This window comes from Ictalurus furcatus, chromosome 1, assembly GCF_023375685.1.
Source record: "Ictalurus furcatus strain D&B chromosome 1, Billie_1.0, whole genome shotgun sequence".
Lineage (NCBI taxonomy): Eukaryota > Metazoa > Chordata > Actinopteri > Siluriformes > Ictaluridae > Ictalurus > Ictalurus furcatus.
The window spans coordinates 2,409,872-2,425,579 of record NC_071255.1 but is presented as its reverse complement, the minus strand read 5'-3'; the positions used below and the strand labels follow the sequence as shown (position 1 = coordinate 2,425,579).

At 41.7% G+C, this 15,708-nt stretch overlaps 1 protein-coding gene across 7 annotated transcripts in view; it reads left to right on the top strand.

Moving 5' to 3' along the window:
- The first annotated feature begins 2,073 nt into the window (after positions 1-2,073).
- obscnb (obscurin, cytoskeletal calmodulin and titin-interacting RhoGEF b) overlaps positions 2,074-15,708 on the top strand; it is a 56,597-nt gene continuing 42,962 nt past the window's right edge. For 5 of the 7 annotated variants that reach the window (XM_053653441.1, XM_053653280.1, XM_053653197.1 and 2 more), the window contains exons 1-13: positions 2,074-2,659; positions 4,044-5,139; positions 8,041-8,310; positions 8,465-8,725; positions 9,182-9,487; positions 9,583-9,849; positions 10,088-10,194; positions 10,693-10,861; positions 11,424-11,699; positions 12,252-12,527; positions 13,054-13,347; positions 13,608-13,901; positions 14,454-14,729. In XM_053653441.1, the coding sequence (XP_053509416.1) occupies positions 4,053-5,139; positions 8,041-8,310; positions 8,465-8,725; positions 9,182-9,487; positions 9,583-9,849; positions 10,088-10,194; positions 10,693-10,861; positions 11,424-11,699; positions 12,252-12,527; positions 13,054-13,347; positions 13,608-13,901; positions 14,454-14,729 (3,883 nt within the window). In that variant the 5' untranslated portion in view covers positions 2,074-2,659; positions 4,044-4,052. Of the gene's footprint in view, positions 2,660-3,141; positions 5,140-8,040; positions 8,311-8,464; positions 8,726-9,181; positions 9,488-9,582; positions 9,850-10,087; positions 10,195-10,692; positions 10,862-11,423; positions 11,700-12,251; positions 12,528-13,053; positions 13,348-13,607; positions 13,902-14,453; positions 14,730-15,708 lie in introns of those variants that run through there. The other 2 variants (XM_053653518.1, XM_053653119.1) reach the window with 2 other exon arrangements.

Here is a 15,708-nt window from a genome sequence, read left to right as displayed (position 1 = left end):
GCCCGCCTGCCTCCTGCCTGAAAACAGCCGAGGGTCAGTTTTTCCACTGGCGTACTTGTTGAGATGATAAAGAAATCAAAAAAGGAAAGGTTTCATTCATGACGGGTTGCATTTTGCTCTTAAATGAGTTGACGGATTGAGTTTTTTTTTTCCCCTCATAGAATTAACAACTACATACAAAAACGTGGTGAACTAGCTTCCATGCTAATGTCATGAGGACATTAAGGACATTCTAATGATATTTACCTTAAAATCAATTTCTAGTTCATTTACTTTCCGTCTAGAGTTTGGGTAACAGGGATGTCATTTCAAAGTGACCTTGTCAGTCATTATAACTATCAAAATTTATGAAAAAAAAAAAAGAACGAGATAACTGATTTTTCTTCTTCCCATGATCTTCAGATGACGCAACTTCCTGTTGAACATTTGACTGTCGGTTTGGGATCGTGAATGTGAACTAAAAATGTTACGTTTTTCGTAACGTTATATCGCCTCGTGGAAAAGGATTTTTCAAGTATGAGAAGATGAACTGATAGTTCATAGTTTATTGAAGTATCTCTGATTATATTTGAACGTGAAGTCGTGTCTGGAAGCCCTGAACTGTAAGTGAAGTGAATTTGACGCACCAAACCTGAACGCATTCGAGTCCATTAGCAAAAGTTAGACGTGTAAATGCCGACTAAATTCCACTTACGCAACATGGAGGAATTTATAAGCTAGTCTTTTTTTGAATAGTTGATTGTTAAATATCAAGTTGGACTGAAATGTCGAAATGAGATATTTTACTTAGAACGATATATCTCGTGGTAATGAGAGATTAAGTTGAAGTAACGAGATAATTAAAAAATAACTGCAAAATAGAAAGTGATGAGATACATAATGCAAAATAATGACCGCTTGAGTCCGAGTTTAGTCAAAATGAGATATTAAGTTGAAATAATGAGGTATTGGCTTGAAATATTTTTGAAATGTCATTGTGTAACATAATGAGAACTCAATATAATGATATCTTGGAAAAAGTTTGTCGACATAAGATGCTAAGTAATGAGATATTAACACAAAAATAACATCTTGAAAATGCAAGTTACTCAAAAGAACGAGAGATGAACGCAAAGTAACGTCTGGAAATAGTGAAGTTGAAATAACAAGAACTCAAAACACAGCGATCAACGTTAAAACCACCTGCCTAATATTGTGTAGGTCCTCTTATGTAGCCAAGACGGGTCTGACCCATTCGAGGCTTGCACTCCACAAGACCTCTGAAGGTGTGCTGTGGGATCTGGCACCAAGACGCTGCAAGGTGTGACCTCCATGGATCGGACTTGTTTGTCGAGCACATCCCACAGATGATCTGGGGAATTTGGAGGCCGAGTCAACACCTTGAACTCCTGTTCCTCAAACTGTTCCTGCTGAAAGAGGCCGCCAGCTTGCCTTCTTCCCATAGTGCATCCTGGTGCCATCTCTTCCCCAGGTAAGCGGCACGCACGCACCCGACCGTCCACATCAGACCAGGCCACCTTCTTCCATTTCTCCATGGTCCAGTTCGGATGTTCGTGTGCCCATTATAGAAGCTTTCGGAGGTGGACAGGGGTCAGCATGGGAACTCTGACCGCTCTGCAGCTCCGTACGCATCAAGCCATGATGCACTGTGTTCTGACTCCTTTCGATCAGAACCAGCTTGAACCTTTTCAGCAAATCGTGCTACAGTAGCTCTTCTGTTGGATCGGACCAGACGATCTAGCCTTCGCACCTCAAGCGCATCAGTGAGCCTTGGGAGCCCACGACCCTTGTCCTTCCTTGGACCACATTTGGTAGGTACTAACTTCTGCATACTGGGAACACCCCACAAGACCTGCTGTTTTGGAGACGCTCAGACGCAGTTGTCTCGCCGTCACAATCTGGCCCTCGTCAAAGTCTCTCAGATCTTTACTCTCGCCCATTTTTCCTGCTTCCAACACGTCAACTTCGAGAACTGACTGTTTACTTTCTGCATAATAAATCCCACCTTCAACAGGTGCCACTGTAACGAGATAATCAACGTTATTCACGTCATCGGTCAGTGGATTTAATGTTATGGGTGTATAGTGTACATGTTATTATGAGCTATTCATTTGGAATAATGACATCTTGAACTAACAGATTTAAAGTTTTTTTTCTTTTTTAAAGTGTTCTAGATGCTCTATTAATGGTTTAATTCATCAGACTTAAGATTTCCACATGTTTGTATGTACAGTGTTTGGTTCTCAGGTAAGTGGGGTCCTGCTCATGGGCTTGGAGCTGTAAGATGGCGGAGAAGGCGACCTGTTCAGGGACAGGTTTATTTTGGACAGGAGGCAGAACCGATGTGATCTGAGCGCGCCAGCCATTTGTCAGGCTGCAGAGAAAAGAGAATGAGTGAGTCTGAGGGGTGTGTGGTGGGGGGGGGGATAACGCCGTGCTCGCTTCCCAACACCACATTCCGCTTGTTCTGAACACACTCACCTCCTTCAGCACCTCCCTCAGCACCACTCCTGCGCGCGAGCGGATTCACCACTTTTCTAACCTCATTTGTTTGTGCTCGCTTGTTTATTATTATTATTATTATTATTATTTATTCCCCCGGATAGTCACTCGGATATTTCTGGACTTCATGAGACAGCTCGGACGCGCCTGAGGAACGGTAAGACGTGCGAGCTTTTCGAGTCTCGTGACTGCTGGGGAAAGTTTCACGCGACATTTTCTGCTGTGTCGTGGCGCGGCGCGTGCGTCTGCTCTACTGTCGCCTATATAAAGCCGAAGTTGCCTTAAGCCCAAGTTTGTGGTGTTGAGTGTTTGCTCGCGCACTGAGCGGCGCTCAGACAGGAAAGCGCTTTATTCTTAGGTTTTGTTTTTGTTTTTTTAATGAGTGAAATAAATAAATGTAAAATTGAGGCCGGATTAGCGCTTGTCCTGATGACTGTCCTATCGAGCAGCTGATCGCGCGCCGCTTCTACAAATGGCAATAAAGCGAGACGCTCGCGGACAGCTGAGGCTATTTTCAGACACGAGCTCCAGAGTTAACGCCACAAATGTCAAACCACCCGCCCCCCCCATCTTTATCTATTATTATTATTATCATTATTATTATTATTATTATTATCATTATTAGTGTTGTAGTTTTGGGATTCAGTAGTGTCGAGTTAAAGATGACTAATTCTGTATTAATTTTAACACAACCTTTTTTTTTAGTGGGCTGGGGTGTTATTTTGGAGAGATTCTTCTTATTATTAATTTATTACAGTTTATTTAGTAAGTGTGTATCATTACACTCAACTGTTTAGTCAAAGACGAACATAAAACATTTTGTCTTCAGTTTGTATTCTTCTTCTCTTATTATTTATTACACTCAACCTTGTAGTATTATTATTATATTACACTATGTATCATTCAACCTTTTTTCTTTTTATAAATTATTTTTCTTAAATGTAACTTTGCATCTAGTTAAAGACTTTGTTACTTTTAACACTTGTATTTTTTTAATATGAGTATGTGTGTGAATGTAGCAAACACTCGTTTTTTGGGGGGGGTATGCATTATTTTAAGAGTATAGCACAAATAATTAAATGATATTGTAATTTTATTTGTAAATATATACCATTTGTATAGTTATTGTATAACCTAGCATTCTGGCATTTCATGTGAAATACGTGACGTTTTTATTACACCAGTTTTATTTTTATTTTATTTTTTTTCGTATTTCGTGCAGTTTATATTTTTTCCCCCCATTTTTTTCACTCTGGGGCAAGTTGTTGATACGAGTTGATACTTGCGTTTTTAATTCGGCAGCCGACTGAGTCAGTAAACCTATTTTGTATGGTGTTGACATGTTCCTAAAATGGAGATGCTCATATGAGCAAACAGGATCTTGATATATCCGTAAGTCGTATCCTCATCTGGTGCAAGTTCATTCCCTTAGACGAGGATAATCAAGCCAATAAAATCGTTTGCGTTTGAAAAATATCAGCTGTGTAAAATACCTACCCCCCCAACCCCACCCAAACTCATGTCCATCATTGTGTCTACAGGAGCCAGTTATGGACCAGAATCTTTTTGGAGGAGCTCCTCGGTTCCTGACCCGGCCCAAAGCGTTCTCCCTCAGTGTGGGTCGGGATGCTACTCTCAGTTGCACCGTTGTGGGGACCCCTGTTCCTGCTGTCACCTGGGAAAAAGACAAACTGCGCATTTCCACTGGAGGGCGCTTCAAAACTATAGAGGATGGGGATGTGTATCGGCTCACCATCTATGACCTGACGCTGGAGGACAGCGGGCAGTACATGTGCCGCGCAAAGAATAATGTCGGAGAAGCTTACGCAGCTGTGACACTGAAGGTGGGTCTTCCAGCAACATTGGTCGATCGAGCACCCGTGTTCACGGCGAAGCCCGTCTCCACCAGAGTGGGTTTGGGCGGTGATGTTACCTTCTTCTGTCGTGTGGCAGCTCACCCCGCTCCCAAATTTGACTGGGAGAAGGACGGTCGTTATCTAGGTGAGACCAATCGCATCAAGATCACGTCGGACAGCGAGTCCAGCTCCGTGCGGATTCAGGGCGTCAGGAATATGGACAGCGGCACTTATACCTGCCGGGCTCAGAACTCCATCGGTCGAGCGCAAGCTGGCGCCGCTCTGGTGGTGGACGCACAGGATACTCGACTTCTCAACGCCGACAAAAGCACCTCCCTCCTGTCTCACCTGCAGAAGCGCAAAGAGGAGATGTGTAAGGATATTTCCCTTTTCCGAACGACCGAGAGCCACTCCCTGACCTCCTCGTCTAATATCATAGAAGGGCTTAGCAAGTCGGACCTTGCCTCCGATCAGGAGCGGCGGGTCGTTGCTTTGGCTGGCAAACTGCCCAAAGGCGTCTTCACCCGAACCTGCATGGTGACCGAGGGCAAGCACGCCAAGCTCAGCTGCTTTGTCACGGGCCACCCCAAACCCCAGATCATCTGGAGGAAGGATGGTGTGAACATCAGCGAGGGTCGTAGGCACACCATGTATGAGGACCAAGCAGAGAACTTCATTCTCAAAGTACTGTACTGCAAGCAGAGTGATAATGGCCTCTATACCTGCAACGCCTCCAACTTAGCTGGACAAACCTACAGCGCTGTTCTGGTGATTGTGAAAGGTAAGCTAGGCCAGATCCATACTATTCAAAGCTTTTATGTTCGAACTGTTATGAGTTTAGCATTCCCCCTGTCACAGTTTGTATGTGGACTGTTCGATTTGTTTGCCTTTGATTCACCGAAGGGGAAAGGACGCCAGACATGAATGATGCTCCATATCAATGGATTAAAAAAACGTGTGTAGTAGTTGATCTGGTGAAGTTTTCTGTAAGGAGACTATGTCTAAATCTTTGAATGAATTGCAGTCCTTTGCATTGAGGCTTTGTTGTCTGGTCACTAGAAAATCAGCTTTAATAATTTACTTTATTTGTGTATATTAAAAAGCACACTGAGGCGATGAAGCGTTTTTGTTAACAATGGATCCGAGACAAGTTTGCTTCCTGCCGTTAGAACTTCTATAGCTGTACCCCGAACAGTTTACAGTTCATCTTTGGCAGCATTTCTCAGAGATGGTGAAACAGGTCTTGGAGCAGTCACAACATAATCGTATGCCACCATCATTCTTTAGGACGGTGTCACATTGCGGCTATTTTTTACACCTGTTGAGTTGTTCACACTTGTTGAGCACGGTCAGTGGTGACTTGCTGTCAGACGCCAGTGCTTTTCCGAATAAACATTTTGTGCTGTTTTATTTATTGTATTCTATCGAGTCCATTTGATTCGCTTTCATCGACCAAATGGACAAATGCGAGGCAGTAGCACCAAAATAAATGCCCCAAGTAGCCTGAGAATGATGTGCTTTTAAATAAGCAAATAAATTCTGCATGTGTTTGGTTGCTAGCCGGTAATGATAGCGGTTCTGTTCTGTTCTAGAAGTTTCCCTTGCATGTATTCAGGTATGATGTAGTTAGCACGTTGGGTAGCACGTTTGGTAAAGGTCACAGTAACTCACTCCTCAAGCAAATGCCAGCCACACGTCCCAGCTATAATCAGTGCAACGTCAGTGATGTTTCAGATTATTCCAGAGTGTGAAATGCTCGTTTACTGACATCACTGTTTCTAATTGCTTATATATTGCAACACGTCTGGAAGAAAATTTTTTAGGGATAATAATAATATCAAGTTACCGTTATTTCTAAAAAAAAAAATAAAAAATAAATAAAAATAAAAAAATTCCGAAAACCAAACGTCTGCAGATCTCTAAGTAATTGATATTTATTTTTCACTCAGAGCTATTGAGTTCTTGATTCTGATTGATCAGAAGGTATCGATTGATGTCCTATTACGGCAACGTTCATTTAAATATGTTACCATTTCTATAGTAACAGCCAATTCCCAGGGACTGGTACAGCAGATGCTCCACATCATCGGTGTAAAAATGTGTTGGTTTTCTTCATACCGTGGTCGTAAAGAATGGTTATTTAAGTGACCATAGCTTTCCTGTCAGCTTGATCCAATCTGGCTATTCTCCTCTGACTTCTCTCATCAACACCCGTAGAATTTTCTGGATGTTTTTTATTTTTCGCACCATTGTGTGTAAACTCTAGAGATTGCTGTGCGGGACTATCTCAAGATATCAGCAGTTTCTGAAATACTCAAACCAGCTCATCTGACACTGACGCCCGTGCCACATTAACCGAAGCTTTATTTATAATTGTCTATATTGTTCAACCTTTTGATATTTTGTTCAAAAAATTCACAAATCTAACAATTGCAAACACAACACATTTATCCAAAAAAAAATCTTTAATATCCCATTGATATTTTACTTTTTTTTTTTTTTTTTTTTTTTTTTTTTTTTTTTTTTAAGCACACCTGGTTGATTAGAAATGGGAAATTGTTCATCCATGACTTCCTGTTTCACAGGGGTATAAATATGCGATAACACATAGGCCAAATTCCGTTAGTCATTCATAGCATTGGGTAAGACCAAGGAATATAGCTGTGATGTGCGGCAAAAGGTTGTTGAGCTTCACAATATGGGACGTGTCTATAAGAAAATAGCACAAGCATTGAAAATGCCCATTTGCACCATCAGGGCAATAATTAAGAAGTTCCAGTCGACTGGAAATGTTGTGAATCGACCTGGAATTGGACGTGTGTCTATATCGTCTCAATGCACTGTGAAGGGGACGGTTCCAGTGGACAAAACATCTCCAAGGATCACAGCTGGAGAACTGCAGAAGTTAGTCGCGTCTTGGGGTCAGAAAGTCTCCAAAACTACAATCTGAAGTCACCTACATCACCACAAGTTGTTCGGAAGAGTTTGAAACAAAAGAGTTCCAAAAACAAACTCGAGCGTCTTCAGTTTGCCAGACACTACTGGAACTTCAAATGGGATCGGGTTCTGTGGTCAGATGAAACCAAAATAGAGCTTTTTGGCGATAAACACCAGAGGTGGTTTTGGAGCACACAGAGAGGTAGCCATATGGAAAAGTACCTCATGCCCACGGTTAAATATGGAGGTGGATCTTTAATGTTTTGGGGCTGTTTTTCTGCCAGAGGACCTGGACATTTTGTTAGAATACATGGCATCATGGACTCAATCAAATGTCAACAGATATTAAATGAAATCCTGACTGCCTCTGCCAGAAAGATCCAAATGGGCCGTGGTTGGATCTTCCAGCAGGACAATGATCTAAAACATACATCAAAATCAACACAAAAATGGTTTACTGACCACAAAATCAATGTCCTGCCATGACCATCCCAGTCCCCTGACCTGAACCCCATAGAAAACCTGTCTAATAAAATGCACTCAGTGTTGAAAAATCACGAAAATTCTATGCTCGTACCAACACCACACGGTTATTTAAGCATACATCATAAAGTGTATATAATACCATACAAAAATTCCCCTTCAGACTTTTTACCTGCAAGTCTTATTAGATTATTATGCTTTTAAGTTCGAATCCTTTCCTTGCCTTCCTCCCAGTATGCTAATTCTGTTTTTGCTCTCCTAGAGCCAACAGTGGCATTTAAGAAGAAGCTGCAGGACGTGGAGGTGAAGGAGAAGGAGACGGCCATGTTGTTGTGTGAGGTGCCCATACCGAGCACTCAGGCGTCCTGGTTCATGGAGGAGACTCGCCTGGAGCAGAATGCGAAGTACCGCATGGAGCAGGAGGGCACGCTGCGTCGCCTCACCATCCACAACGTCACGACCAACGACGACGCCGTTTACATCTGCGAAATGAAGGAAGGGAGTCGCACTGTAGCTGAGCTCACTGTTCTGGGTATAGTACTAAGAGTTCTAAAAGAGTACTAAAAGTTCATTTTCCATCAATTAAAGCATGGCTCTGAGAGTACATCAGGCTGAGTCGGCAGTTCAGAGGTTTAAATTAATATTATAACCAATATAAAGTTTCTCACGTGCATCCGCATGTTCAGGAAACATCACCAAGAAGTTACCCAGGAGGACGGTCGTGCCGGTGAGCGATACAGTGATCTTCTGCGTGGAGCTCGAGCAGCCGGTTGAAGATGCTTATTGGACCCGGAATGGAGAGAAGCTGAAGGAGGACTCCAGGGTCATTATTGCTCGCACGCTTCAACAGTACACGCTCACCATCCGGGACTGCACTGCAGAAGACTCGGGCGAGGTGGCGTTCGTTGCCGGCGACTGCAAGACCTCCACGCGATTCTCAGTAACTGGTGAGGACAACTAACATCCAACTCAAGTGTTTGCTAATTATTTTAGGCATCAGTGTTTGTCCTGCATCAACATTTTTGAAAAATTACATTTTTAGCGATTGTTTATTATTTCCACGCTTTAAATATTCATTTAATTTAAACAACTGAATTCCAGGCAGTTTTTTCTTCAAACCATAGCACAGAGATGGCAATGTAACATGAAACTTGCTGATGAGAAAATTTTTTATATTTTATATATATATATATATATATATATATAATCATTTAGATTTATATTTTCACTTTTATTTTATTTTATATCTTTATTTTTCCAGTGATTTTTAATTTTTTGTATTAATATTTTTTCTCCATACCATGTTTTTAGCATTTCAAGCTACCACATATATAGAATGTGCTCCATTAATACATTTTATTATAATTATTATTGCTGAGTATTATTATTTCATCATGACATAGCACCGAGGAAGTATCCTCCAGATCCCCCGGTCAAACCCATTGTGTTGAACAAGACGGACAGCTCCATCACTCTAAGCTGGTCTCGGGCAGACAGCGAGCGGCCCGTACCAGTCAACGGCTACGTGGTGGAGAGGAGGAAGGTCGGAGCTCAGACGTGGGTTCGAGTCACGGGAATGGAGCTCGTGTCGACCAGCCAATACACCATCAGCAACTTCACCGAGGAGAGCAGCTACCAGTTCCGCATTTCAGCCGTTAACAATTTTGGTCAGAGCGCCTATCTGGAGGTTCCTGGAACGTATTATCTCGGTAAATGGACTTTATTGATTATTATATTTCAGGAATGTATTTTCCAGTACCAAAACAGATCTCACGAACGCTGATCGCGTCCTATGTTTGTTCAGAGCCGACCGCCTCGGTGACGTCAGGTCTGCAAAGCTGCACCGCCGTGTCTGGCGAGGAGGCCACCTTCAGCGTGGAGCTCTCCGCGGCGTGCTCTGGAAGTTGGACGCTGAACGGCCGACTGATCCGCAGCGGCGCAGACTATCTCATCACTCGCTCGAAGACCGTTCACACGCTGGTGATCAGGGAGGTGACCACGGCACTGGATGGAGCTCAGGTCAAATTCGTGGGTGGAGGTTCTGAAAGCGTCTGCTCTCTCAGTGTAAAAGGTAAGAAGAATACTTAGTACTTACTTAAAGACTACTTGAAGAATAAACCGCAGTGGAGAATAATCAGTCAAAGGGTGGTGTGAAGAAGCGGCATCACTGTGAACGAACCAAAGCTGATGAATTTAACAGAATCTATAACAGCAAGTCCCGACTGTGGTATTAACAAAACTGATTAAATGTCGCATAGGTCTTTGTATTAAAGCATATTTTTTATATAAAGGCTTTATTCCCGTTTAAGCTGCTCCGGCACGTTTTACCAAGAAATATTCTGAAGTGGAGATCTTCACGTTCAGCGCTCACTCCTCTGCCCAGCTGTACACGGAGGTCTCAGACGCCAGTGTCCAGGTAACTGCAGGTTCTGGCGTTGTATTTTGTGTGTGTGTGTGTGTGTGTGTGTGTGTGGTGTTTATAATTAAAATCTCCATTACATCATTTAATACAACGTTGCTGTTGAATTCCGGATTCTGATTGGTCAGTATATAACGATTCATTTTCTATAACAGCACCTCTGACAGTAGTGCAGCTGCAAATCGCAGGTTTATTTACAGTTAATGCGCTCGTTTTAATACGTTATCGGTTCTCATTAAGGAGATTAAAACATTATGGAAGGAGTCTCCAGTGTCGGCACGACGTCTTCAGGATGGAGGAGTTTACTTTTTATAGTTGTAGTAAGTGAGAACAGGAACTAACTTGTTTCTTGGACATTCCACAACAACTATAACTGTAAACAATACAAAAAAAAAAAGTGTGCCGTTCTTTTGGAAAATTGTTGTTGTATGACACTTCGGGGCATGCTGTTGGGGGGAAAATAATCAACTTTGGGCTTGTCTTTATGGACCTCAGGTCTCCTGGATGAAGAACGGTATGGAATTGAGGATGGGCAAAAAGTATGAGGCGTCCAGTGTGGGATGTAAACGCACGCTGACTATTCATAACGTGACTCATGAGGATGCAGGGATGTATGAGTGTGTGTGTGACGGTGATAAGATGTCCATCCAGCTCGCTATTAAAGGTAATTAAAGCTAAGCTTTAGCTTTAGATTCTAATATGAGGATTAAAAAAAAAATTCATCTTTTGCCTATTGAGAAATATCTGAAATGTTGAAGATGATCTCAACATACATTTGAAATGAAAGAAGGTTGGCGTATAGCCTATATTCTCTTTCCTCTTCTTTTATTTATTTATTTATTTATTTTTTTTTTTTACAGAAAGCTTAAATCTAGTACCCTTAACGGTTTTTCACTTCCCCAGTGGTTTCAAGTGGAACCCTTTTAAAAAGATCCCTTTACTATCCAAAACGCACAAGTAAACCGTTATTTATAATACAAGGGTGACCGGACATGACTTATTAAAACGCCGATATTGTGATATTGATAATACACTCATTTTCCAGTTCTTTCGGGGGAAATAATCAGATCTTGATGGTGTGATTAAAAACTACCAGCTTAAGAAAGAACACCTACTTATTCTGCTAAGAAGGCATGAGAGAAATCGTAGAGAAATGCCTCACAAAACATTTCATTTAAATAACTTCGTCCAGGAATTTTTATTTTATTTGATTAATCTCCCTTTAGAGGAAGCAGCGAAGTTTGTGAACAAGCCCAAGACTCAACCCCTGGAGGTTTCTCCATTGATGGGTGATGTGGCATTGAGTTGTGAGGTGGCGTCGCCTACAACTACTGTTGTGTGGAAGAAGGAGCATAAAGAAATTGCGGAGGACAACAGAGTGACCTTGGTGTCCCAGGGGACAGAGAGAAAGCTGGTTATCAAAGGAGCCAAGCAGAGCGATGAAGGACACTATTCATGTGAGACGGTAGAGGACAAGGTCACATTCAGGGTCAAAATACAAGGTAAAAACCAGCGCTAATTAGTCTGGGGAAGAAAAAAGAAAAAAGTAAACGGACAGAGCTAATTTCCCAAAAGCGGAGCAAGCTTGTGTGGAGTGCTACTAACAAAATTAAACAATGGGCATAAATGTCGCTTAAACAAGTATTTTAATGCATACATGTGCAGTATTTATGAGCTGGTGTTTAAATTTAATTTAAATATGCAGGCTATGCAGTCATTTTAACGATTTTTATAGAAATTTAGGTTTACACTTTATTCGTAGAATAAAAGTGTAGAACTGAATAAACTGGAACAGAGTAGAGCTGAACAGAATAAAACGGAATAGCGTACAGAGTAGAGGGCAGGAGAGTGTAGAATAGAACACAGTAGGAAAAAAGTATAAAACATAAAGAATGAAACAACGTAATGGAGGTGACCAGAGTAGAACTGGACAAAATAGAACGCTTTTATCCAAAACCACAGCTGTCAAATATTTACGTACTGGCATTTGTAAATATTCTGGCCGGTTTAATAATTCTATATGGTGATAAACTTTTTACTGATCGTTCTTGTAGAAACTCGAGCCATGTTTATCAACAAGGACACCTATCAGAAGGAGGTGAAAGTTTCTGCCTCTCAGAAAGCCACGCTGAGCTGTGAAGTGTGCGACTCTAAGACCGAGGTGAAATGGTATAAAGACGGCAAACAGCTGATCTCCAGTAAGACCGTCCACGTGGAGACGAAGGGCAAAATCCGTCAACTGGTGTTGGACAGTGTGGAGAAGAAGGATGCAGGAGAGTACACCTGTGAAGTTGGGAATGAGAAGCTGGATTTTAAGATTCATGTCACAGGTATGAAATAAAATGATTAGGGTATTAATTTAGTACACCGAGCACCTGTAGGAAAAACCTCATAGATGTCCTACTGCCATTATCTAGCTGCTACGTCAACTGCCAATAAACTAGCTTATCTTTATCACAGGTGATTTTATATAATGGTACCCAAACCTGACCAAATCTTACATGACACAAACTTTGTTGTTGATGACGAACATTAGCGAGGTTAATATGCTAGCTTCTGTGACTTAGCGTCTGGATAACGTGATTCTCCGAGCTTGGACGTTATTAGTACCCAAGCTATGGAATGTATTTTCTAAGCATGAACGAAAACACTCGGTGTTGGTGCTGTTCTCACATCCCGAAGTGTTTTATTCCTCTTAAACCTCAGCAATTTTCAAACGATTGCAAATGTTTATTTAGTAAAGAGCATGTTTAACTTTTTATCCGTTTATAGTTACATTCAGTGTTGTAGAATGTCGAAGGAACGGGTTTGTTCCTGTTAGCTATATTTAACTGTTTAATGTCCTCCCTTTAACAGCCACCCCAATAGAAACTCAAGCTCTAGCGACCTTCGTGAACAAGGACACCTATCAGAAGGAGGTGAAAGTTTCTGCCTCTCAGAAAGCAACACTGAGCTGTGAAGTGTCCGACTCCAAAACCGAGGTGAAATGGTATAAAGACGGCAAACATCTGATGTCCAGTAAGACCGTCCACGTGGAGACGAAGGGCAAAATCCGTCAACTGGTGTTGGACAGTGTGGAGAAGAAGGATGCAGGAGAGTACACCTGTGAAGTTGGAAATGAGAAGCTGGATTTTAAGATTCATGTGACTGGTATGTATGAGTTTGAATGGGTTTTTTTTTTATTTTTATTAATAACTATGAATTTAATTCTGTGTGTTTGACCTTTTGAGCTGAACTCTGTATGTATAAACCTGAAGAATGGCTTAATAATAGCATCGTGCGATAAAATTATAAAGCAATCCATTTTACTGTCATTTTAACTTCCAAATCTAAAGCCAGACCCACAAGGTCTGTTGAATGTTGTTTGGGCCAATTTTTAATATGCTCTGAAAGCACCTTTTGTTTAACAGCTGCCCTAAAAGAAACTCAGGCTCAAGCGACCTTTGTGAACAAGGACACCTATCAGAAGGAGGTGAAAGTTTCTGCCTCTCAGAAAGCCACACTGAGCTGTGAAGTGTCCGACTCCAAAACCGAGGTGAAATGGTATAAAGACGGCAAACAGCTGATGTCCAGTAAGACCGTCCACGTGGAGACAAAGGGCAAAATCCGTCAACTGGTGTTGGACAGTGTGGAGAAGACTGATGCAGGAGAGTACACCTGTGAAGTTGGAAATGAGAAGCTGCTCTTTAAGATTCAGGTGGCAGGTATTGAAAATGACTTTACCTCCTTTCTTCTTCAATGCTAGTCCTAGGTAGCATGTTACTCCTTCAATACATTCCCTGCAGCTAGTGCTGTTTGGTCAGAAGACATTGATTTAATTTTCTCTAACTACGGCTTGTATGTTAGTTCTGGATACAAGGCAAATCACAGATTTATATTAATGTACTCGTTCTGATAGATTATTATTTCTGTAGTAATGACTTGCACAGGAACGTGTATGGTGGACGCTTCATTACAAAGACCTCATTGACATGGTGCTGATTTCTCTGAGAAGACGTTTAGCTTTTATGGAAGGAGTCTACACAATATTACACAATATGTATTATATATTGCGTAGCCTAGGCCCATAATTAAAACCTCACATGGATTATATTTCAATTAGTGTAGCAACACATGCCCGAACATTTAGTCATGTATACAAAGGTACATGGCAGCGAGCACAAGAATGAAATTGGAACTGGGACCTTCCTATTCTTGGATTATCCTGTTCCCCAAGTCTGTGCAGTCTGAGTGACCTGATCTGTGTCTCAATCTAGAAACTCAAGCAGTTTTCATCAACAAGGACACCTATCAGAAGGAGGTGAAAGTTTCTGCCTCTCAGAAAGCCACGCTGAGCTGTGAAGTGTCCGACTCCAAGACAGAGGTGAAATGGTATAAAGACAGCAAACAGCTGATGCCCAGTAAGACCATCCACGTGGAGACGAAGGACAAAATCCGTCAACTGGTGTTGGACAGTGTGGAGAAGAAGGATGCAGGAGAGTACACCTGTGAAGTTGGGAATGAGAAGCTGCTCTTTAAGATTCAGGTGACAGGTATGGAAAATAGTATTGTCTATCCACTTTTGCAGTCAGCTATTTTAGTAGATTATATATATATATATATATATGTATATATATATATATATATGTATATATATAATATAATATAATATAATATTGTATTCATTCATTTTCCTTACGCTTTTATGGGTGGGGGTGAGTTGCAGTGGCAAGAGTCTGAGAAGGCCAGTCCAGACCTTTCTATCCCCAGTCACAGATTCCAGCTCTTCCTGGGGGATCCTCAGATATTCCCAAGCCAACTGTGAATTAAAATCACTTTGGCAGGTTTTAGGTCTGCCACAGAGGCTTGTCCAATGGGGCGTGCTTGGTACAAATCTAGCAGGAGCCAACTAGAAGGGTATCCATATAAAGTTCCACGAACTGCCATAGTAACTTCGGCCACAGAGGTGGTCTACAAAACACCCAAGAATTCATGCCTCATGCAGGAAGGAGAATGGCTACTGTGTTAAGGAAGTCCTCTAGAAGTCTCTCTAGAGACCAACACTCCCTCACACTTGCTCAGCAGAGCTGGTAAAAGGTCTTGTCTCCCTCTCCTGAGGCACTGAATGGTTTGCCAGAACATCTTTGAGGCCATTCAATAGTTTTTTTTCCATGGCCTCTCTGAATTCCTCCCATGCCCAAGCTTTCGATTCTGCAACTGATTTTACTGAAGTCCTTTTGACTTTCCTATATCTCTCACTTAAACCAGCCCATAACTTTACCTATGTGTCTAAAGCATTTGCTTTCTCATGATACAATCACACAATTGATCATTGACCTTTCTGTAAGGTGCTCTGGTACCAAGTACACATATAAGCAAGCATGTTTTCATAGTGTTTGTCAGTGAAAAGACATGGCTTGCACCAATGTCTAACACTACTTCATTGTTCTGTTCGGATCCAGGAGGCTGATCCTCACAATAATGCCCCTCAAATTCTCTCCAACATTCCCAACATGAGCGTTGATGACCCCA